Here is a 25,240-nt window from a genome sequence, read left to right on the forward strand (position 1 = left end):
TACTTTTTTTGTTCCATATACTTAACCATTGTTATTTGATCATGTGTTCGTAAAAATTACCAATCTGTCTCGCACGTTATGCAAGCCAGAAGTGGGGATATAATATGCACATCCCAATTTCTAGTATTAAGAGGGTTGCAATTGACCCCTACCAAACAGGAGATATAATTTTATATATACTATTGCTATTTATGAAAATTGGCTTTTCATTATTTAACCCTTATGGTTTCCCTTTTGTTTTTGCACTTAATTAGCACTGATTTCTCCATGTTTACATTGTCTTTCATTTCTCTTGACATTTATATATTATTTTTGCTTATTCAATTCACACTGATTATGCCCACCAAGATATAGCAATGTATCATTCAGGCATACAGTTATTTTGCTTATTCCTTTGCCAGCCTCTGACTCTTGATGGACTTGATGGTATATGCCTAGAATAAAGACATGGAAAGATCCAAGTTTGTACACCATAAATACGTCTTCAAGATCTATCCAGGCCCAAATGATGTTAGATCCCCTAAGGTTGTGGCAATGATCTTTACACCTTGCAAACTACTGGACCACAAGTCTTGGGTCCATGTGAAAGATATACGTGTTTACTCAGTCGCAGAACCTGATGTTACCAGCCTAACCATCTCAAGACCAGCCACTTCCTTCAGCAGGCCAACCATGAAAATCCAGCCCTGTTAGATCTTCCAGATCTCCGTCCAGATTCTTCAGCGCTTCCACCGCCTCAACCATGATCGATGAAAGAGAGTTCAGAACTGATACTTCATTTGAGATTAACTGTTGCTGTTTATGGACATTATAGATTCATATTTTGTTTTATTTTCCAGTTTAGCAGCAATCCTGTCTATATATATTGAAAAGGTTTTATTTTTATTTTCCTATTATTTCCTTTATTGTTCTAATTGTTTTTCTAAGAGTTTCCCCGTTATTTCTGTTTATGTAATGCAGGTATAAACCCTGCTTGTATCAACCTGTTATGCAATTGTTTAACTTTGGTATAGGCTTACTTAAGCTGCATGTCTTTCTGTAGGTTTGACTAAGCTCCAAGTGGGGTAACGGATATATAAAATGCTTCCCATACTTCCAGGTCATTATGCATATGTCAATATCCATGCATGACCTTTGTTAATATAAATTTTCCTAGGATTGACCCTTTTTGCTGGATATGACAACCTCATACTTGTTTAAGGATTCTGAATACCTACAACCTGAAACAGCCTGCAATCTGAGTACTAACCATATATTTGTTGAGCCACCATAACAATGCTTAATCAAAACCACTGTTCCTTCCGAGGACCACTGAGATAGATACATTAGATTATCTCCCCATGTACTATGCAACAGATGCAATAGAAGTCATAGCAAGACCTGAAAGTATTTATTAGTATGTTCCACCTGAAATTGCTATTACCCACATACCTATACTTCATGAGATTTTGCAGATGAACTCATGGATTTGTCCCATTCATAAAACCTCTCTCACTACAGGTTTGAGTTAGCCTCAAGAGGGGTAACATCAAGATTAAGGCCCAAGGGATTGAGTAATATAAAGGGAATTCCATATGCCCAAATAATATATCACCTGAGAATGAAGTTTCCTATCTTGCACCATACCTTCTAACAATTTGTAAGACCAAAACTCCCCCTCTCGTTTGATAGCTTACCACCTTCTGGAATGGATGATGACAAGCTTGACGAGCTTTGTGTCACCCCTCTCTAGAGGGGGTGACAAGTGGGGAATGTATAATTATACTACAGCAAGAGGCCCTCACTGGATGCCCACCGAAAGGGTGGAAGGCCAGATTTTAGGACTCAGGCTGTAAAAATACCAGCTAGGTTTAAAAATCTATGACTGGCTGAGCATGGACTTGCTTTTCCTGCAAGTTAATATGTGTTCTACCCTAAGATCTATCCACTGGAATAGTGGCAGGCCAAACTACATAGCTTTGTACAGCTGAAAAGCACTGCCTAGGCCTGATAACCTACTAATGGCCTTATAGAACAAAATCAGGTACAAATTGAATGTAGCACTTATTAAAATGGAGTTTGTCTTTCTATAAGATGAAACTTAGATCATAAGATAATAGAAAAAGGGGAAGTGAAACTGATATGCTAAGAATAAGATGTTCTGGCAGAAGAGAAAAACATGTTGACAAAAGAGGAAATTGCGAAATAACTTGCAATAGCTGGAACGGAAAGAGTTGGGTACAGAACAACAGATGGCAGGACACGACAGTTTAACCACAGAAATTGAGAAATATTTGAAAAAAATAGGTCCCAAAATAGGTGCTGCCATAGACTTCTATTGAGAGACGACAGTATAAAAGGAGGGCGATTTGGGCTTAATTTTGGGGAGTCGTCTTCAGCACTTCTCAGACGGCAGAGCGCTGTGCCATTGAACCCAGAATCTGTCCGATGTCTGTACTCATTTGAAACTTTGGTAAGAATAAATGCCTTCTATCTGAAACCTATCTCTGTCTTTATTTTCAAGTATTCCTTACCTGTCACTTATTTTACTAACTAAACTAAACACACACCAGACACTCATTTTGTGCACAAAATACTGATAGATTCAAATAGACTATATGTGGGAACATAAATGGCCCAGAATACACCTAGATCCAGAAAGGCAGAAAGCAGAGGTCATGGGGAATTACGCCTTCTGATGCCTCCCCAGAACCAACCACCCTGGGATTGGAGGGAAACTATAAAGAATCTTCTGGATGAACTTAAGATGTTCCCCTCCCCATTTGGAAAAGTCCAGAAGGGGTCTAAAAGAGGTCAAGTAAAAACAGGTAACAGCCATGATTGAGGCTGCACTCGATAAGAAGCTCCAAAAGATTTTTGATTGGGCAGAGGAGGCTCATGTCCACGTTGACACGGTGGAGCTGAGTACCAGCATTTCACAAGCTCCCTGGAGGACCAGACCTGTGCTATGGCATGTACCCAGGAATCTCTGCAAAAAAACATCTTGGCACTGGAGCAAAAGTTAGAAGATTTGGAAAACTACTCACTTCACAATAACTTACGCTTCATGGCTTTCTGGAGGCCTGGTTGTGGCATGAACTTCAGCTGGGGGCAATGCCAGACCATTCCACTTGGAGAGGGCCCATCAGATGGGACAATGGAGACCAGATGGGGGTCACTCCAGGCCTGTCATAATTCGGATGGTCACCTTCGCCCATAAGCAAGTAGTCATGAGTTCAGTCCGGGCTTGCGAGCATTTGCAGTATCAAAACAAAAAAAGTCTATGTTTCCAGGACTATTTATCGCCGGTTCAGGCTCATTGCCGGGCATTTGCTTCCGTGTGTGTGGTGCTGTTTGAAGGGCAGATAAAATTTGCTTTGCTGTACACTGAAAAATTAAATGTACAACACAAGGGCCAAACAAAAATTTATGAAAAGCTGGGCAAACAAATACCTGGCCCAACTTGAGTCCCAAGCCAGTGACAGTGAATCCCCTGAGTGACTTTGGGGAGTCATCCTGTTGGAGTAAAAATCTTAACCCAATTATCTTCAGGGCATTACCTGGTGGCTTGGGCCTTCAGAGCCCCGTGGACACTGATTTTCCACTGTTGGGTTGTCATTGCTACTGAATTCAAGGTTCACACTCTGTCTGTAGGAATGCAGAGTGTGTTCTAACTATGGTATATGATTGCTTGGTATGTTTGTGGTTTGAATGGCATAGCAGCTTCTGGTGCGAGTGTTGTATGATTGGAAGGGAGCAGTTTGGGAGACAGGATAGAGGGGTGCAACAGGGGTCTGGGATTCAGTGTTGGGTTGTTAGGGTGTAATCTTTCAGGAAGGGAGACGCATTTAAATGTGACATAAAGAGGGGGTAAAAGGGGGGTTTTGACAGAGGGGCTTAGTTCTTTGTATGACTGAGCAGGGGGGTTACAGTATGGGTTTTGGGAGGGGGGTTTGAGATTGTAGGGGGTATTTGTGCTCTAGTGGGAAGCATGCTTCAGGGATTTGTTGTGGGTAGGATATTAGTGGAATTATGATTTGGGTCAGGGAGGCTGGGTGAAAGCTGGGCGCCCAAATCTCCATTTTTTTGAGTAGGCTGTGTAGATGGGCTTGCATCGAGTTTTATAGCTGGGAGCGTCCTCCTTGAATATTGACTCCAGGATTGTAGGGGGTATTAATTTCCCAATTAAGAGTTCAAAAGTCTTGCAGGAGCTAAGGAAACAGAAATTACCCATAGCTATCTCCAGGAGCCACATCTCTGTGTTGGAACATCAAAAATTGATAGGATGTGAATGGGAGACATTCTTTTTGCTCTGGGTACCACCCATAGTGCTAGGGTGGCAATTGTGCTCAGTAGACATCTCCCCTACACAGTTCAACTTGTTTGAAAAGATAGTGCAGGATGAGAGGAAGTGATGCCACCAACATAGATGGCAGCTTGATTCCTTTACTCCCGTCCACTCCAATTATCGCCCTCCAGCACCACTCATCTATGGTTGAAATTGCTTACTTCTGCACCTAACTGCCTGCTGTACCTGTCTTCAATGAGTAAGGCTGAGAATTTGGCGGGTAAGAAGGGAGAAAAGGGTGCATCACAGTCCTTCGTTAAAACTCTTTGCCACCATGTTGTCTCAGCCCCAGTTTCGGAATTGGACTCCAACTCTGCTCTCTCAGTCGCTGGTTTGCTCGGAGATGCGGGAGAAACAACTGATCGATCCTAGCGTCTGCGGCATTATTTGGTTGAGATCAAAGATGAGATTAAGGCATCCAGGGAAGATATTGTGGAACACATTGACAATTTAAGTGCGGATCTGCGGGATCTGGGCAACTGCGTGGTGGAACTGGAGGCTAAAGCTGAGGAGCATGAGGAGCAATTCAATACAACAAACCAACGGGTGAACCAGCTTTTTGAGTAGCATGAAGAGTTACTCTACAAAGTTGATGATCTTGAGAATCATGGCCGCAGGAAGAACCTGTGTTTCTGAGGAGTGCCAGAAGGAGGAGAAACCGAAGATGTCTTGGTTATTGTGCAAACTCTGTGCCGTCAGTTACTTGCTGAAGGAGGTGAGCAGGAGCCGATCCCCTTTGAGCGGGTCCATCGTTCACTGGAGAAATCCAAGGACAATCTGCCTCGGGACATTGTGGTGTGCTTTTTGAATTACAAGGAAAAAGAGCCAGTTCTGCTGCAGGCCAGACAGGCGCCACCTTTACTTTACAGTAAAGCCCGGATTTCAGTGTACCAAGGTGTTTCCGCTTACACCCTGCAGCAGCATTGGGCGATGAAGCCCGTTTTGGACTTGCTTGTTTCAGCTAACATTAAATATCGTTGGTTGTTCCCATTTGCTTTGAGTTTTCCTGCAGGGGGGAAAATGCATCGCGTGCGTAAATTGGCAGAGGCTTGGCAGATTCTTCATGAGGCTAAAGTAGCACCCTCTTCACTTCCTCCGCCACTGGTGGCTCTAGGGTTGAGAGAAAAGCTGCAGCATTGGAAGCGGATGGAGAAGGGGTGAAAGAAGATGTGAATAATTCACCTAGGAGGAGATTGACTTTTGATCACTTTTTTTGTTTGGACTGGATTTTTTTTTTTAATATATCAATTTTTATTGATAACACTTAAACACAATACATCAAATAATTCGAACAATACATAAGAGATGTCATCAAGCTTATAAGTTTTCCTCCCTCTTCCCCCAACTCCCCCCCCCTCTCCATCCCCACCCTCAACTCTTTCCCTCTACCGGTTCTGTTAACAGTTCAATATCCTGCTTCTCGCAACAGGTGTCAGAGTGTCCCAAAACGGAAGCCAGACTTTACAGAACTGGTCTCCGTTCTTCGAGGCCAAGTCTCCCACTTTTTTTTTCCAACATACAGCATTGCATCATCGCTCCTCGCCATTGCGGGTTCCAGGTGGTTCTGATTGTAGCCACAATTGTAGTATGGTACGTTTGCCCATCAAGACTACTCTTTTCAAGAACGCTTTAAATCCCTCTGATGACTTGCCACGGACCCTATAGACATCAAATAGCTGTCCTGGCGTTGTTTGCCAGTGTATGTTCCACATTTGCGATACTTGTTGTCCCAGTTTTATCCAGAAGGGGATCACTTTTGTGCAATACCAAAACATATGCCCTAGAGAGGCTCCCACAGTTCCACATTTTGGGCAGTCGTCTGTTGTTCTCAGGGTCGCCTTATAAGCTCTGTGTGGTAATATATACAGCCTCATGATAAATTTGTAGTGCATTTCCTGCCAAGTCACATTCTCTATCACCCGATACACACCCATTAAGCACAATTTGATCTGTTCTGGGTCCGGTTTCCACCGCAGCTCCTGATGCCATTGTTTTGACACTTGCGTGTAGTCCAGTGTCCCCTGTAAGTCTCTTAGATGATGGTGGAAGTACTTAAGCAGTACTTTTAACTGTGCTTCCAGGCCCAGCATCTCACTCATGGATTCCCATACTTGCTGAGTGAGAGCCGATGCAGGCAATGTTCGTATGTAATGTTTGAGCTGCATATATTGAAAATAGTCTTTCTGTCCAAGTCCAAATTCTGTGCACAGGGCCTGGAATGTTTTAATGGTCCCTGTTTCAGACACCACCTGAAATAAGTATTTAATACCACAAATCTCCCATTTCCTAAACAAAGCAGATTTCCCCCCCTCTGGGAATGCCAGGCTACCTTTAATGGGCAGTAGTGGGGACACTGCACTGTTCCATTTGTGTTTCTTACTCAACCATTTCCATGTTTTCAGCAAAGGGTTCAAAAGAAATCTATATGGGCCCAGGGTTGGGAGTTCTTCTGATGGGGCATGTAGCCAGTAAGCAAATCCAATTGGGGCCATCAGTGAGGTTTTCACTCTAGTGCAGGAGAAAAATTCCCTCGAGCGAAACCAGTCTGATAAATGCCTCAAATTACAGGCAATTGGTATAAGCTTTAAGTCAAGTAGCCCCAGCCCCCCTTTTAGACAAGGTCTCATAAGTTTGTTTAATCCAATGCGTGCGCGTTTTCCCTGCCACAAGAACGTTGTAAGGGTTTTGTGTAGCTACCTCTCCTCTTTATATCCCAATATAGCAGGGATCATCTGGAAAATGTATGTCCATTTGGGAAAAATAAACATGTTATACATGGTGATTCTTCCCCTCAAAGACAGAGGTAGGCCCTGCCATCCCTGCAAAGCTTCTTTTCTATGCTTCTTCAAGGGGTCCATATTCTCTTTGTACAAATTTGTTAAATCCCTCGGTACATAGACCCCTAGGTACTTGAGTGTACCCACGGCCCATTGAAAGGGGAAAGGGCCCTCCCACTCCTTTTGCACTGTTTCCTGTACTGGAAGGGCCAGTGAGTTTTGTAAATTTAATTGTAATCCTGAGTAGAACCCAAATTCGTCTATGACTTCTAGTAGGCGTTGGACTGAGGTCTTCGGTTGAGTAAGGGTAAGGAGCATATCGTCAGCGAAAGCCAGTGTTTTTATTAAGGTCCCGTGTAGTGTGACTCCCTGTATGTCCGGGTCTAGTAGCATTGTGCGTAAGAGTGGTTCTAAATATAAGAGGAACAGTAGAGGGGATAATGGGCATCCCTGCCTGGTGCCGCGCTCTACTCTAAAGGGTTTAGATCTGGTGCCATTTATTAGTATTTGGGCTGTGGTATTTTTGTATAGTGTTTTTGTGGCATCTAAAAACCAGCCATCCAAGCCCGTGTGCTCAAGTACCTGAAACATGTAATCCCAGTTAACTTTATCAAACGCTTTGGCTGCATCCATAGGCGTAGTTTGACTGTTTTATTTGGGGGGGCAAGGGATGGGGCGGAGCATATTAGCATATTCATTTGCATATATACATATGCAAATGATATGCTAATATGGAGGAAGGAAGGGAAAAAGAGCTGGCTTTTTGGGGGAATAACCATAATGAATATGTATGAGATATCAAGCCAGCTCTTTCTCCCTCCCTTCCTTCCTTCTTTACTCCTTACCCAGCACTCCCTCTTCATCTCCAGTAGTATTTCCCGCCCCCCTTTCCCATACCATACCAGTGTTGACCTTAGAAATGCATAGGCTCTATATGTAAATCCTTCAAGAGGTAGTGTGTCGTGATTTAGGCTCTACACCCTTTCTGATGTTTTGGTGCCACCTCAGTAAGGCCAACACACAATCTCTCCACTGCAAAACGCTATACACAAACTTGTACAAAAACACACTCATATTCTTACTAAACCATAACAGCACTAATTCCAAGGACAGACTCAGCATGCAGCAATACCAGAAAAATTGAACCTTACATGCAAAATATCACAGATACACATTTCCAAAAGCTGACATATTCCAATTAATAAATTCTGAATAAAATACTTTTTTCTACCTTTGTTGTCTCATCATTTAGTTTTTCTATTCGCTTTGGTCCCAGTGTCTTCTGTTTTATGCAGTGCCTTCTTTATGCAGTAGCCCTGTCTCTACCCTTCCTCGAGTTTCAGTATCTGCCCTCAACGTGTCCCTCACCCCAATCTTCATCCTGTTATTCCTGTGTTTTTTGTTAATTCTCCCCTCTTCCAGCACCCTCTCTTTCTATTTCCTCCTTTCTATACAGCACCCTCTCTCCCTATTTTCACTCCTCTGACTAGTATATTCTCTTTCTCTCACCCTCTTCTATCCAGCATCCCTCCATGTCCCCTTCCCTTCCATGTCAGCTTCTCCATTATATCATTATTTCTCCTATGTCCAGCATATCCCCTCTTTGTCCCCATCCCCATACAATGTCTAGCACACCCCCCAATCATTTTCTTACCTCTCCATTTCCAGCATCTCCCCTGTCTTCTTACTCACCCTATGTCCATCATCTTCCAATATCCCTTTTTCCCTCCCAGCATTGTCCCTGTATGCCCTTATCCCCTCTCTGTCCAGCATTGTCCCTTTGTGTCCCTGTCTCTATGCTCCCTCAATGACCACAATCTCGCTTCTCTGTCTCCCTGACACTCTCTTTTCTCTTCCCTTCCTCCTACCATCCATTCTCCCTTCTTCCCTCCTACCAGCTAATCCACATCTAACAATCCCTTCTCCCCCCCCCCAATCCATCACCTCTTCCTCTCTGTTCATCATCCCCCTCCAAAAAAAAAATATCCAGCACAGCAGACCTGCACCTCTCTCCCTCCATCCTGTAGATCCTCCTTCTGCCCTCCATTCACCCCTACCCACATGGTCCCTTCACCTCGCTCCTCCCAAAGGTGCAGCTGAACAGTACCTTCATTTTTCTCCTTTTCTCACCCCCCCATCCCGGTTCCAGCGTCTCTCCTTTTTCCTTCCTCCTCACTCACTTGCATTGATCGCTGCCGGTAGCGGCACTGCAGCCAGCCAGCAATAACAGCAGTCTGCCTCGGCCTTCCCTGCTACATGTCCCGCCTCCTCTGGTACAACTTCCTGTTCCGCATAGGCGGGACGTGTGGCAGGGAAGGCCGAGGCAGACTGTTGTAATCGCTGCAGCGCCGCTACCAACAGCCCCTGGTACCAAAGTTGAAGCGGCGAACGGGCGGCCGGCAGTAGTAAAAGCAGCAAGTAGCAGACAGGCTCGACTCCGCTTTCCTGCTCTCTCTGCGTCCCGCCTTCCTCTGATGTCATTTCCTTTCGGGCGGGACGCAGAGAGAGCAGGAAAGCGGAGTCGAGCCTGTCTGCTACTTGCTGCTTTTACTACTGCTGGCCACCCGTTCGCCGCTGCGGGTCGTCGTCGTCGTTTGGGGGGGCAAAGCCCCCCCTCGCCCCCCCCAGTCTACGCCTATGGGCTGCATCTATGCTAACTAATAGAGAGGATCTCCCGTAGCCTGCCCATACGCCACTGCTAAGAGGGCTTTCCGTACCTGTTGAACCGCCTGACGGCCCTTAACAAACCCTACCTGGTGTTCTCCGATCAACATTGGCATGTGAGGCATCAGTCTATTTGCCAGTACTCGGGACAGGATCTTGACATCAACATTAATAAGGGAGATGGGTCTATAAGATTCTACTTGATCTTTAGGTTTACCCGGCTTAGGAATTAAGGTAATCAACGCTTCGTTCTCTCTGGGCAAAAAAGATCCCCTAGCAACTACTGCATCCAAATAGTCCGCCAACGCTCCACACAATTGTGGTGTCAGCATTTTATAATATTCATTGGAGAAGCCGTCCAATCCTGATGCTAATCCTATTTGTAAGGCTTTTATTACTTTAAATACTTCTTGTGTTTGTAGGGGTGCAGATAATATTTGACGGGCTTCCTCTGGCAATTGTGGCATTTTTGCATCTTCTAAATAATCTTTGGTCAGGGGGCCTTGGACCCTATTTCTGGGAGTATACATTTGCGTAAAGTGCTCATAGAATGTATTTACTATATCTTGTAATTGATTAAGTTTGTCTCACCTAGAGTTTTCGATCACTGGGATAAATTGCTGTGCAGTAGTTGCCTTTGCCACCCTTGCCAGTAATTTCCCAGATTTATTCCCAAATTGCTGAAAATTTAGGCGTCGTGCTGTTAATTGTTTCTTTGCTTGCTCATGTATCAGGGAATTTAATGCTACTAGGGCTGCTGACATTTAGTCTCTATTGGCTATTGTTGTGTTACTCAGGTATTTCCTCTTGGCCTTCACATATACTATCTCTGAATGTAGTATCCCGGCCGCCAGGCGCTTTTTCCTAGCACACTGGAATGCTATCACTTCTCCCCTCATAACCGCCTTAGAAGCTTCCCAATATGTTATAGGTGAGTCACATGATGTCAGGTTTGTATCCTCGTATAATTGCCATTTTTCCTGTAGGTGAGTTAGCAGTTGTTTATCCTGATACAAATATGCAGGGAATCTCCATTTATTACCCTCTCCACCACCCCCACCTACGTTAATTTCCACCCAAATCATGTTATGGTCCGATATTTCCATAGGGCCGATAGTGGCTTTCTGGACTTTAAAGAACAAGGATTGTGATATCAATATGTAATCAATTCTAGACCAGGAAGAATGTACTTTAGATTGGTGTGTATAGTCCTTTGTGGTAGGGTGGAGGGCACGCCACGGGTCAATTAATTGGAGATGTTTACAGAGCGCTGGTATCCCTTTCCCTCTACCCGACCCTGGGATAGCTGTGGGTGAGGATCTATCCAGACTCGGGTCTAGTACTTGATTGAAGTCTCCCGCCCATATCCAGGGGGCATCATTATGTTGCAGTCCTAATGCTATAAGGGTCTGGAAAAAATTTGGGCTATAAGCATTTGGGGCATATATTGCACAGATGTAAAACTTCTGCCCTTGGTAGTTTATCTGTAAAAGTACAATGCGTCCCTCAGTGTCCCTGTGGATTAATTTGGTTGTGCAAGGTAATCCCTTTCGGACGAGTATTACTACCCCGCTCTTCCTATTACCCGAAGAGGAGAAGTGGCTTTCACCCACCCATTGTTGACAGAGTTTTTCATGTTCTATATCGAACAACTTTGTTTCCTGTAAGCAGGCAATATCTATTGCCGCTTTATCTGGGTCAGGATTTTATATCGTTTTACTGGTGATGTGATACCTGAGACATTCCATGATAATATTTTAATTCCAGATCGACTAATCTCTTCTTTGTTTCGTTGGTACTATTATAAATATCATCAGGGTAGCCCTCCGGGAGCCCAGCCTCCCCCGGAGGGTGTGTGATTTAATGTGTGGGAGAACCTGCGTTGCCCCTAACACTCCATATGCGAGAACAGACATTATTAAGAACCTCCCCTCTACTTTACTACTTATCCCCACTCCTATCACTTCCCTCCCATCCCCCTCCCTCCCTCCCTTCCTCCCTATACCTAAACCCCTTTCCTCCCCCCCTTGTTCCCAAAATTGCCTCGAGAGGCAGGGCCGGTCTTAGGGCAAGGCGACTGAGGCGGCCGCATAGGGCCCCGCGCTCAAGGGGGCCCCGCGCGGCGTGCCTGGGGTCGCCCCGCCCGCCGCTCCCACCCCCCCCCCCCCCGACGATCGATTGCTCTTCAGTAAAAAAATTGAGAAGCGCCGAGTAGCAGGCAGCGCCTCGTGCCTGCCCTGCTACAAATCTCCTGCACATCGTCGGGCCGGCCTTTCCGCATTAAGTCCCGCCCTCCTCTGAGGTAATAGGCTCTCCCCGCATTAAGTCCTGCCCTCCTCTGAGGTAATAGCCTATTACCTCAGAGGAGGGCGGGACTTAATGCGGGAAGAGCCTATTACCTCAGAGGAGGGCGGGACTTAATGCGGGAAGGCCAGCCCAACGACGTGCAGGAGATTTTTACTAGCAGGGCAGACGCGAGGCGCTGCCTGCTACTCGGCGCTTCTCAATTTTTTTTTTAAAGTTAGTGGGTGCAGCAGAACAGAGTTCTTAGGTGGGTGGGTGGGGGGGGGACTCAGATGGGAGAAGGGTGTGGGATGGGGGTTCTCAGTTGGGGGGAGGGGGTAAGGGGGACTCAGATGGGAGAAGGGTGTGGGATGGGGGTTCTCAGTTGGGGTAAGGGGGACTCAGATGGGAGAAGGGTGTGGGATGGGGGTTCTCAGTTGGGGGGAGGGGGTAAGGGGGACTCAGATGGGAGAAGGGTGTGGGATGGGGGTTCTCAGATGGGAGAAGGGGGCTGGAACTGGGGTTTGAGAAGGGGCCATATGGGAAATGGGGGCCATGCATGGGGCTGGTGGGAAAATGGGGCATGCATGGGTCAGGTGGGAGAATGGTTCTGGGGCTGAAAAGGGGGGTTCTAATACAAGGCATGTGGATGAAGGGGGCTGGAACTGGGGCTGAAAAGGAGGGAAGGTGGGATAAGGGGGCTAGTACTGGGACTGGAGGCGGAAAAGGGGCAGGGGCTGAAACTGTGGGTACTGGGGGCTGAAAAGGAGATAGGGAGAAGTGGCTGGGGCTGAAGCTTGAGACTGGTGAGAGAAAAGGGCTGGGGACTGGGGTTGAAACTGGGGGCTGAAAAGGGGACAGGGAGGAGTGGTTGGGGGCTGAAGCTCGGGACTGGTGGGAGAAAAGGGCTGGGGCTGAAACGGGGGACTGGTGGGATAGTGGGGCTGGAACTGGGGGCTGAAAAAAGGGGCAGAGAGAGGGGCAGATCCTAGATGGAAGGGGGAGTGAGAGGGAGGGCAGACCCGGATGGATGGGAGAGGGAGGGCAAATGGTGGATTGAAGGGGCAGAGAGAAGGGGAAGACAGTGGATGGAAGGGATAGAAAGGGCAGACAGTGAATGGAAGGGGCAGAGATAGAGTGCAGATGTGCACGGAAGGGGCAGGGAGAGAGGGCAGACATTGGATTGAGGGGACAGCAGAGAGGGCAGACACTGGATGGCAGAGAGAGAGTGAAGACAGATGCTGGATGGAAGACAGTGAAAAGAAGATGAGGAAAGCAGAAACCAGAGACGACAAACTGTAAATAAAATATAAATTTTTATTTTTTTGCTTTAGGATATTAGTATTGTAGCTGTGTTAATAAATGTTTATAATGGAACATGTAAATAAGGTAATCTTTTTATTGGACTAATTTTAATACATTTTGACAAACTTTCAGAGAACAAAGCCCCCTTCCTCAGGTCAGGATAGGATACTGTAACAGCTCTATACTGTATTGACCTGAGGACGGAGGTTTTGGCCTCTGAAAGCTAAATGTATTAGTCCAATAAAATGGTATTATTTTATTTTCTATATTTGTTTTATTTCTATTTGTTAATTTGTAAAGTGGTGATTGGTATTTGTTAGTTTTTTTTCAAATTTACGTCTGTTGTCTTTATATTTTGCACAGTACTAGGGGACATTTTCTGTTTCTGTGGTGTTGTATGCAGAGTCTGGCATCTTGGGGGTTCAGTTTAATTTTTGTCTAAATAGAAAGTTTAAATATTACTACTTATTCTATAGTGGATTAGGGTGTATCTGTGTTTGTGAAAAAGACATGGTTTTCAGTTGGCATTGACTGTGCAGGATCGACAAGCCCTGGAGCTGGGGGCCTTGGAGCTCGGAGGTAGGGGTGGCCGGCTCTGGAGCTAGGGTGGGGGCGGAGCTAGGGTGTGGGCGGAGCTAGGGTGGGGCCCCGTCAAATTGGTCTGCATAGGGCCCCGCACTTGCTAAGACCGGCCCTGTCGAGAGGGATAACCCCATCTAGGCAGAGACACAGCATGCCGGTTCCCCGCTCACCCCCAGGCCCCTCAGTGTTATAATTAAACTTATAAAGTTATAACCTCTATGTATAAAGTCTTTACATTATTGTTTATCCCGTCAGGACAGTTCAATCAATCACAAGTTATGCTCACCACCATATGTCCAAAACCGGATCAAGCCGGTGCTTCCTGACTTTTCAGTTCTTGGTTGATATATTGCAGTGCAGAGTGTTCTGATGTAAAGGATATCCATTTCCCGTTTTTCATGATTTTTAATGTGGCAGGGTAAAGTAGCATAAATCTGGTGTTTTGTTCAATCAAAGCTGTACACACCGGGTGGAATTTTCTTCTTCTTCTTTCTTGTACGTTGGCTGAGTAATCTTGAAATATGCGGATCTGGGCGCCCGCGTAGGTTAGGGAATCTCTTTTCTGACGGAACCCCTGTAGAATTTCTTCTTTATGGATATAGTTGTGAACTTTCATAATTACTACTCTGGGTTTTGATCCATTTTGGCGTGGTTTCCCCAGCCTGTGTGCTCTTTCAATGCATAGTGGGCTGTCTGATATAGCAAATTCTTTAGAAAGCCAGCTTTCAAGCAATGTGCCCAGATTTTTATCAGGAATTGTTTCGGGCAGGCCCACCAGTCTAAGGTTACACCGTCTGGCTCTATTCTCCAGTTCATCCAGCTTCTCCTCTTGGGCAGCCAGGCGTTTCTTGAGGGTGGAAAGTTCAGGCTCATGTTGTTGCCAAGTCTCTTCCAGTTCAGAGACTCTCTTTTCCACCTCCGCGGTTCTGCTAGCGATCTCACCCAACTGGCCATCTAATTTCTCCAGCTTCCCCTCTAATGCAAGGAATCGGGGTTCCAGCGCTGTACTCACCGCCGCTACTAATTGCGCAAGCTGTCGGGCGGTAAATTCAGCTTCGCCTCACGGCGATGCGGCCGCCATCTTGGATTCGCCGCTCGCTACAGGGAGCTTTTCTTTTTCGTTCTTCGAGCTCTTCCTCGTGCTTCCAAGCGGCATGGGAACGAGGAATGGGTCCATACACCTTCCGCAACACTTCAACGGGACCAGGTTGGTATTTTTGAGGCCAGTTCAGTTCGTAGGGCGCCGGGAGCGAGCAGGGTCCGCGGAGCAGCACAAAAGCGTTGCTACTGCTCTAACTGCATCACGTGACTCCCTGGAATGGATTTTTAAAGATGAGTGTGTGTTTGATATGCTTATGGGCTGTCTTTCTTTTAGGCTTGCCCCCTTTTTTCTTTTTCTTTTATTTGGTGAGAGGGTTGCCAGTAAACTTGTTTTTTTAGGGTTGGTTAAGTGGGTTGTGTGCAGAGGCGTAGCCAGACCTCGGCGGGAGGGGGGCTAGAGCCCGAGGTGGGGGGGCACTGTTTAGCCGCCTCCCCCTGCCACTTTGGACCCCCCCCCCCCGCAGCCACAACCCCCCCTATAAACGTTGCTCTCTTTTTTGAGAGTTGTTGAGAGCTCAACCTCATGTGGTCTGTTTACAGCAAACCAGTGGCGTAGCAAGGGCAGGGCGGTGGGGGCGGTCCACTCCGGGTGCACACTACTGGAGGGTGCAGAGAGCAGCCGCGCGCCTGTCGGTTTCGCTGGTTCCCTGCTCCCTCTGCACCCTCCAGCAGCCAAGAATGCACCCGGGGGGGAGGCTTGATGCGCCGGGGAGGGGGGTGTCATTGCGCCGGGGGGGGGGTGTTGTGCTGCACCCTGGGGTGACGGATGCCACTGCACCCGGGGGGGGGGGGTGCGCAGCAGCGATCCGCCCCGGGTGGCAGCCGACCTAGGATCGCTACTGCAGGAAACACATCTCCTAAAACAACATGAGGTGTTGCTGTCACACCCTTGGTACCTGGCTATATATCACACTTCTGATGTACATGGGCAGAAGAAGCAGGGTGTAGCCATTTTATTTCATGAATCTTTATCTGTACAGTTTGTTATTGCTAAGTGAGATCCTGCTGGTCATTTCCTTTTCCTGCACGTGCTGCTAGATCAGACAGCAGTCACTGTTGCTTCAGTTTACGCACCCAATGAACATCATGATCTCTTTTTTTGTTCAGTTCTAGTCTGCCCTTCAGGGTTTTGTCCAGGGTAGGCTTCTATTGGCAGGTGACTTTAACGCAACTATGCAGCTTTTCTGGACAGAACGGGCTTAACATCTGCAGGAGATCTGAAGCTATCAAGGGCACTGCAGAATATGGTGGAATCTCTGGGGTTGTATGATGTCCCATATTCAGATACTGTTTTCGTGTCCACCACTTCCACTGGGAGGTCGTTCCATGAATTCACCACCCTTTCCGTGAAGTAGTAGTTCCTTAGACTTCCTTTCAGTTGAAAGAGACTTGTCTCCTGTGCATTTATGTTATGTAGGTATTTAAATGTATCAATCATATCTCCCTTCTCCTGCCTTTCTTCCAAAGTATACATACGAGATCTTTAAGTCTGTCCCTGTATGCTTTATTATAAGGAGCACTGACCATTTTAGTAGCTGACCTCTGGACCGACTCCATCCTGTTTATATAGCTAAGATGAACTGCATAAAAGATAGGACTATGTTTTGTGTGGTTCTATTTATGCAGTTATCCTAGCAAATTACATGCTGGAATATTGGCACTTAACCAGTTAAGTACTGACTCTGGAATGCCCACAAAGTAGCCGGTTTTGGTTTATGTACTAACCGGATATTTTCAGCGGTTATCCCCAGACAAGCAATTTAAACAGTCAAGCACCATTTCTGGATGTTTAAATCATTTTGAATGTCAACTCTAAATGTTTATAATACTAGCATATGTGTGCACTTACGTGCATATATTTCATTATGCTGCAAATACTTGCTTTAGTTACATAGCATGTATTTGCAAGGATGGGGGGGCGTACATAGGAGCAGAGCATGGTTGAGGCATCCCTTATATGGGCAACTTATAGAATACTAAAAGTTGTACAGGTATCTGCTACACGTGGAGGGGCATTTTCAAACAAATTAAGTCCAAAAAAAGGCCATCTCACACCCATAATCAAACAGGAATAACGTCTAAATTTCCTTTGTGATTATGACTGTGTGATGATCGTTTTTGCACTGAAAACATCCAAAATGAATAGCCATTTTCCAAAGTGAAACATCGAACTTTTGAATCACAAAAAAACCAGGGACATGAGCATCTGTCTAGCATCATTTTCAAAAATATGGCCGTACAGATGTCCCTGCAGAACAGAGGAGTAGCCTAGTGGTTAGTACAGTGGACTATAAACCAAGGGACACAGGTTCAACCCCTACTTTAACTCTTTTTGTGTAAATGTGATCTCTCTAGGACCTGAAAAATGCCTGCTGTACCTGAATGTACACCACTCAAAAGCTTTCAGGCTTGCAGGTGTCTTATCTATTTAGGTACAGTAGGTATTTTTCTGTTTCTGGAAGGCTCAAAATTATTTTTTTTAAAAAGTTGAAGTGTATGCTGGTGGTAGGGAGGCAGGGATAGTGCTGGGCAGACTTGTACGGTCTGTGCCAGAGCTGGTGGTTGGGAGGCGAGGATAGAGCTGGGCAGACTTATACGGTCTGTGCCAGAGCCAGTGGTTGGGAGGCGGGGATAGTGCTGGGCAGACTTATACGGTCTGTGCCCTGAAGAGCACAGGTACAAATCAAAGTAGGGTATACACAAAAAGTAGCACATATGAGTTATCTTGTTGGGTAGACTGGATGGACTGCACAGGTCTTTTTCTGCCGTCATCTACTATATCTTGAAGCTGGGTCCCTTGGTTCACAGACCACTGCTCTAACCACTAGGCTACTGTTCTAATCTGGTTGCTGCTTTGTTCATAATGACCATAATACCTGTAGCTGACATACAGCCTGATTTTCCTTTCCAGTTTCACTTTTAGGGGCGAGGGAAGGGGACAGCAACCACTGGGGGGATTAAGTAGGGTTCATGCCTTAATCCCTGTTGTGGTCAACTGCTCAATTACAGCAACATTTTGTAACTTGTACGTGACTGAAGCAGGTCTAGATACAAATGTCCTTCTTTTTAGACATAGATTTTTGTTCCCATGTGAAAATCCCTGTTGGACGTCCTACTTTTGGGACCTCTTTAGTCCTTCCCAAAATATGCCTCCTTGGTATTTGGACAAACTGCAGTATGACACGCCCAAATTCTGACTTTCCAAAATCAGGATGTGGACGTTTTTAGCAGATGGATAGTTTTTTAGGCATTTTGAGACATCCATCTGCTTTGAAAATGAGTACCACAGGTGCTAACCCTTACACCACTTCTCTGGCTGGCGTAAGTGCTCATGCCTATATGTAAAGGGTGTATATACCTGGTTATGCTAGTGTGCTATAAAGGAAAGTAGGCACCTACTTTACTTTTAGAATAAGCTTCTACCATTTGCCTTCCGGCTACCTAATTATAGGTGCACAGTTGTAGAATTGCACACAATGTACGATTTACCCCTTTATATATTTGGGCAAGTACATAGCGATGTCAGATTAGATAGCTAATGAATCAGATCATTTGTTCTATTGGACACTCTGTAACCAATGTAATAATTTGATCTAGTCATTTTTTTAATTGTATAAAATACTTCTCTTAGGAAAATGTTTCATCTGGAAATAATGTTTGCACTCATTAAATTTAAATTAGTTTTGAATCAGTTTATTGGGTGTTTTTGAATATGCTTGTATAATTCTGATTACTTTAATAGGTCGTGTTTCTGACGGGGTATGGCTACATATATGTGGATGTTGTTCATCATTGTGGTACAATAATTATAACCTTGGCACCTGAAGGAAGAACTGGCCCAGTCCTTACCAGCCTGAACAGGTATTTATCATCCATTGTATCAAAGCATAATAATGGAATTCTGTCAAATATGAAATTGAGTGGGTATAAAGTAACTTATTAGATGAAGTGTAATCAAGGGTTTTGTTTTTCCTTCTGTCACACTACGCTCTGTGTCATATGTTTATACCACATGCTCAGCTTTGTATATCAAAGTAAAGCATGGCAATCTGACAGCTAAGGTCCTGTGGAGTTAGGATAAACATCAAAAGCCTCATATAATAAACAATATTAAACTGCTAGAAAAAAACCCTTTAAATTGTGGTTCTAGTTAGTTAAAAGTAGACTCACTGGATTGAAATTATTCATAGTGTGGGGAGTAGCCAAGATGATGACCTGAAGTCTGGACATGCAGTCAGTCTATTCCTCAGCTGAAATTATTTTGTTTTCTACTATGCTGCATACAAAGAGAAAGAGACCATCAGGAGCTTACCTTCACTGGCTTAAATGTCGTCCCCGTTTCAGCAGTCGATCGACCACTATGCAGTCCGGAACCCTCAAGGAGCAACCAAAGGAAGCCTGGCTTTGATGCTGGAGGAAGGAGCCTCTGGCACATTTGGGCAAGACACAACATTGTCTCCCCCCAGAATTCAGTCCTGCCAAGAAGCGGGTGGGCTCGCAAGCTCTGAACAGGCAGGTGACACTGTGCAAGGCACTAGCAGCAAAGGGAGCAAGTCCACAGAGATGGGTGGATGATGTGAAGAATGTTGGGGAAAAGATTTCTTCTACCCCTTCCATGGTGATATCTCTGAAGACTCTTTGGAAAGCCATTCAGAAGCTAGATGTTTCAATTGAGATCTCTACCCAGGAAATGACAAATTTAGGGGTCCTTTTACTAAGGAGCGCTAATGGATTTAGCATTCACTAAATAATAAGATGCCCATTATATTCCTGTTTAAACAAGATACCACAGAGACTACTCAGTTGTTTTAGACTGAGATTATGTCATTCAAGGATACTATGGTTGCAGTTGTGAAAGATAACTTTAATATATGTCGTGCAATGGAACAGATAGAAAATTTCAATAGAAGGCTGAATTTCAGAATTCTGAATTTTCCTAATATCTGCAAGAGAATGAAATTTTCCACTGATGATAATTCTCAATTGAATAAGATTTATTATTTGCCTACTAAGAACTTAGGGGTCACTCCAGAAGGCCAGGAGCAAAATTTGGAAAGAGAAAATGTTCTTCAAAATCCATCAGCAATTTTAGAAGACTGATTATCAGAAGTTTCTACAAGTGCCACTTTGTTGGTCTCAGTTGTGTTTGAACAAGATCTTAACGCAGTAATGAAACTTTGTTGTTGGTTTTTTTTTTTTAGAAATTCACAACTTTTATTCCGTGGTCAGAAATTGTTTCCTGATGTTAGGAAGTCTACTCAGGATAGAAGAAAACAATGTCTATTATTGAGGGAAGAAGATAGATGCCTGGGGTACTTCTCCTTATTAGCTTATCTGTGTAAATTTATACGATCTGGGTATGAAATATTTTTTTTTCACACTGGAACATTGTAAATCTTTTTTTGGACTTGAAGAAGATATCTGATAGTTCTGGAACAACTTAATTAGGCTAATTGAATTATTTGGAATTGTGGGGTTATTTAGGTAGGGCCTTTACCTGTTTCTAAATTATGTTTCCTATTAAGTGCACCTAATCTTTTTGTTCACACACCCCCCCCCCCCTTGATATAGTGGTCTAAAGAAAGGTTTTATTATTTGCAATATTTTGGAAATTTACTTTTTTCTTTCTTGATTTTCCTTTGATAATATGACCTTGGTTTGCTTCTTGTGAATCTTTGTTATAAACAGTGCCGTAGCAAGGGCTAATGGCACCCAGGGCGGGTCGCCGCTGCGCACCCCCCCCCCCGGGTGCAGCACGGCGCACCCCCCCCCCCCCCGGACTGCATTCTTACCTGCGGGAGGGCCGATCCACCCCGAGTGCACGTCACTCAGAGCTGCGTCGGCCCCACTGGTTCCCTGCTCTCTCTGCCCGGAACAGGAAGCAACCTGTTCCGGGGCAGAGAGAGCAGGGAACCAGCGGGGCCAGCACCCCCCCAAGCGCGTGCACCCGGGGCGGACCGTCCCTCCTGCCCCCCCCCCCTTCCTACACTACTGGTTATAAATGCAAAAAAATAAAAAAGATTTAAAAAATGAAATTATTCATGGTGATTAAGGGGCTCATTTTCAAAGCACTTAGACTTACAAAGTCCCAAAGGTTACTATGGAACTTTGTAAGTCTAAGTGCTTTGAAATACCACTAAAAATGTGTTAGCTCCACCATCAGTATAGAACTTTGTAGTACTATGTATTTAGTCTTGCAATAATATGGCTTATAACACCCTTGTACAGTAATTGCTCTGAGACTTGCATGTTGCTTATCTATAACAGACAAAATATTCCACTCCCTAAAACAGACTTTTGCTCAGGGTGGAATGTGTGTTTCACAGGAATTCTCCTTAGAGATAACACTAGGGCTAAGATGATGAGATCTGTCCTCCTTTATGTCTTAGACTGCAGGAGTAAATAAACATCAGAAAGTAATGAAGGAGTTAAGAGGGCTTTAAACAGATGGACTCCTGAAGATAAAAAAGATAATATACTGCTACTCTTAAGCTACAACTTGATTGCAGAGGGTATACAAAGAGAGCTTGCCAAACAATAGAAATGCTGCCTGCCTTCATGCTACTTAAACATAGGTGTGACAGAACAGCGTGTTTTTAAGCCTGTAAAACTGCCTTAAATAATTATGAAGTGTATTTCTCTAGTTTGACCAGCAGGTGGTGCATGTTTATATTTTGAAGCTGCTGCAGAACCAAGGCTGTTCTCTTTGCTTAAGCCTTTTGGAAAGGCAGTCTGCAGTATACGTTCAAATTTGTTGTCTGAGCTCTAATTGACCCAGGAGCTCGTTTTCATTTGGACTTTACTAGTTTTTTCCCCAGTCTTAGCCAGGAAGAAAAGAGAGAGGGATCTCTTTGCTAAGGCCCTGTAAAACAGTTATATTTGATAACTTGTGAGCAGCTATATGTCCTGATCTTCCTAGGTTCTGTTTAAACAGTATACAGATGTTTAGTGTTATAATTGATCCATATTTCAGTTACTTGTTACTGTTTGCTGATTGCACATTTTCTGTCCACTGTTCAATATTTTTATGAGAATAAACATAATCGTTTGTTCACCCTGCTTGTCTGGACTAATAATCTTCATGGTTTGTGTGTTGTGTTTGAGTGCTTTCTGGAAACTGTGGGACCATTGGGAGTGTGGCCCCAATAACCTAGAAATCACTGGCGATAATTTGAGAGTGGGAGACTCGCCCAGAGGCAGTTGAGACCCAGTCAGTGAGAGAAGGGTGCTAGTGTAGAGCACAAGCAGCAGGTGCAGGCGGACCTGAGCTGTTCTGAGGATAGACCCTCTAAGTGGCCGTGGGGTAACCCCAGGGGTGGCTAGGCATTGTGTGACAATAGGCATACTCTTATAAAATTACCCCGTTAATAGCTGTATATCGCCACTTAGAGGTATCACTTAGATGGTAAGAAACTCCCCAAATCATCCCCCCTTCGGAGATAGATAAGTTTGGTAGTTTAACAATTTATATGTGCAAAATTACACATTTAGTGACCCAGATTTAATTCACTTATGTGGTTAGGCCTGTGATTCACCACATAAACCCCCAATTCTGTAAAAGTCACCAAAAATTGCATGACCAAATTTGGGTGCACACTCAATTTGAGTGTGCAATTTACGTAAATAAGCCACAAGAAATTATTGGCACTAATTAGGTTTAATTGGCATCTATATGTGTAAATTTAGGTGCAGGATCTGCACCTAAAATTTACTTGTGATCTGAAAAAGGGGATGTGGAAATGGGAGGGTCAGGGCATAATATGGGTGTTCCTAAAATTAATGCTCATTATTATAGAATAACAGGGATATGCGCTTAATATAAGCACATACATTTGCACCATGTTTCAGTTGGTGCGAATGACCGCCTAAAGTTAGGCGCATATCCCTGGCATAAGTGCTATTCTATAAACCACACCTAACCTTAAGCGCGGCATATAGAATAGCGCTTTTTTTCAGTGCCAAGCCCACTGTGGTTTAGAATATCAATCTCCACATTTTCCTTTGCTCAAACATAAGCACAGGGGTGGAAAACAAAGACTGCTTAAAAACAAAACACCACAGAGATGGAGCTGGAGTTAGCTTTCTGGAATTATTAGCAGTAAATGGGTCAAACTAAAAACATGTAATCTGCAAACATGAGAAATCTCTGTGTCAGATTAAAGGAAATAATGTTGAATGTAGCATACTAAATAACATTGATTAAAGGAGTTTTTTTTCTTTATTAGGAATCAGGACCAAAGAGTAGTATTAAAAATATTCATCACTCAAGCTAGTCTTGCAATTTATGATGATATCACAAATCACAAAATATCATGTGAACTTCTGCGGCTTACATTAGACAACATTTTCCTGAACATGGCACCAGTGACCGGCTACCTGAGACAGCCATCTCGTGAATTCCAGGAGACCAGTGAGGGCCTTCTCCATCTGTATAACCTTGAGGTTTATTGTGGTGACCTACAGCTGGATAACCAACTATACAACAAATCAAATTTCCACTTTGCTGTCCTTGTCTGCCAAGAGGACAAAAACGAATCTATGAAGTGGTTGAAAGTAAACAACCTGATTGTTTCCGGCAAAGATCTGGAAGAATACAAGGAAAACTGCTTCATAAAACTCTTTATTGTCCTATCAGAACAACAAAGCTTCCTATTCAGTGTGAATGAACTTTGTTTCAAACTGAAACCATCTAGACTTTATTTGGAAGACACATTTGTCTATTACATGAAAACATTGTTTGACACGTATCTTCCAGACAGCAAAGGGATCAGCTCTCCGAACAACTTAGTAACTGTCAAACTACTTCCGGAACAAGTGAAACAGCATGCAAAAGCTTTAGTCAGTCCCATTAAACTAAGAAAGTTAACAATAGAGCCAGTGAATCTCCTGGTGAGCGTACATGCATCTCTGAAACTGTACATAGCCTCAGATCACACCCCTCTGTCATTCTCTGTGTTTGAGCGAGGACCCATCTTCACCACGGCTAGGCAGCTCATCCATGCCCTGGCCATGCACTATGCTGCTGGGGCACTCTTCAGAGCAGGTTGGTATGCTTTTGTTTTTAAATATAAATCCATTGTTTAATTCATTTTCAGTGGTGTAAGTTTTTGAACAACAAGAGATGTGATGATTCACTTCTTTGAAGAAAACGTTTAGCACACGACCCGCTATTCAGTGCTATTTAATTAGCCAGGAACGGCTCCTAGCCAGTTAAATAGCACTTAGCCAGCTACCTACTTATATTCAGCGTGAGATAGTTGGTTATCTACGCTGAATATTAGCACTTACCCTCAGATTCTATATAGTGCGCTTAGATTTAGGCGCCGAAATCGGTGCAGATTCTATAATACTTTGCATAACTTAATTGGCTTAACAAGCTAATGAGCAGCAATAATGAGCACTAATTGGCACTGATTAGAATTTTGGCGCACAACTCATTAAGCGTATTCTGTAACGATGTGCACCAAACTTCTAACGCGTGGAGGCAAAAAGGAGTGTGGTTATGGGCAGGGAAATGGGCATTTCATGGGCGTTCTAACATTTAGGCACCTATTTATAGAATATGGCTCAGTGCGCCTAAATCTATGCATTGATATTTACACCAGGTTTTCATTGGGAAATGGATGCACGCAGATATCAGCGCTGAAATACCAACTAAGCATATTCTATAATCGACGCCTAAATCTAGGTGCTGATTATAGAATGTGCTTAGTCAGCACTGATTTCAATGCCGATTTTTTTAGGCGCCATGAATAGAATCTCCTCCTTAGCGGCTAGCTGGTTAAGTGTGAATATTCAGACAAAACTGAAACCAGATATTCAATGCCGGTCGCCTGATACAGCCTGGCATTGAATATCCAGGATCAACACTAGTGGCATAGCTAACTGTGCTGCCTTCTGCTGGCTGAATATCGGGGGGACTATATATAGGTTATATATAGATATTACCTCATTGTTGCTTCTCTTTTAATACAATACAGCCCTGCTGATCACCAGTGGGGAAGTGTAACTGTATTTATCCTTCCTCTCTGTCTGCAAATTACCTACATCTGCATATCATAGGCGTAGTTTGACTGTTTCATTTGGGGGGGCAAAGGATGGGGCGGAGCATATTAGCATATTCATTTGCATATATACATATGCAAATGAATATGCTAATATGGAGGAAGGAATTGAAATTTACAGGCAAAATATCACAGAT

The 25,240-nt window shown here is 44.3% G+C and overlaps 1 protein-coding gene across 1 annotated transcript in view; it reads left to right on the plus strand.

Annotated features, from left to right (window-relative positions):
* VPS13B (vacuolar protein sorting 13 homolog B) overlaps nucleotides 1–25,240 on the plus strand; it is a 1,674,799-nt gene that overhangs the window by 1,588,352 nt on the left and 61,207 nt on the right. The window contains 2 exon segments of the mRNA XM_030217225.1: nucleotides 18,782–18,900; nucleotides 23,265–24,082. Of these exon segments, the coding sequence (XP_030073085.1) occupies nucleotides 18,782–18,900; nucleotides 23,265–24,082 (937 nt within the window).

The sequence above is a fragment of the Microcaecilia unicolor genome, chromosome 1, assembly GCF_901765095.1.
Source record: "Microcaecilia unicolor chromosome 1, aMicUni1.1, whole genome shotgun sequence".
NCBI lineage: Eukaryota > Metazoa > Chordata > Amphibia > Gymnophiona > Siphonopidae > Microcaecilia > Microcaecilia unicolor.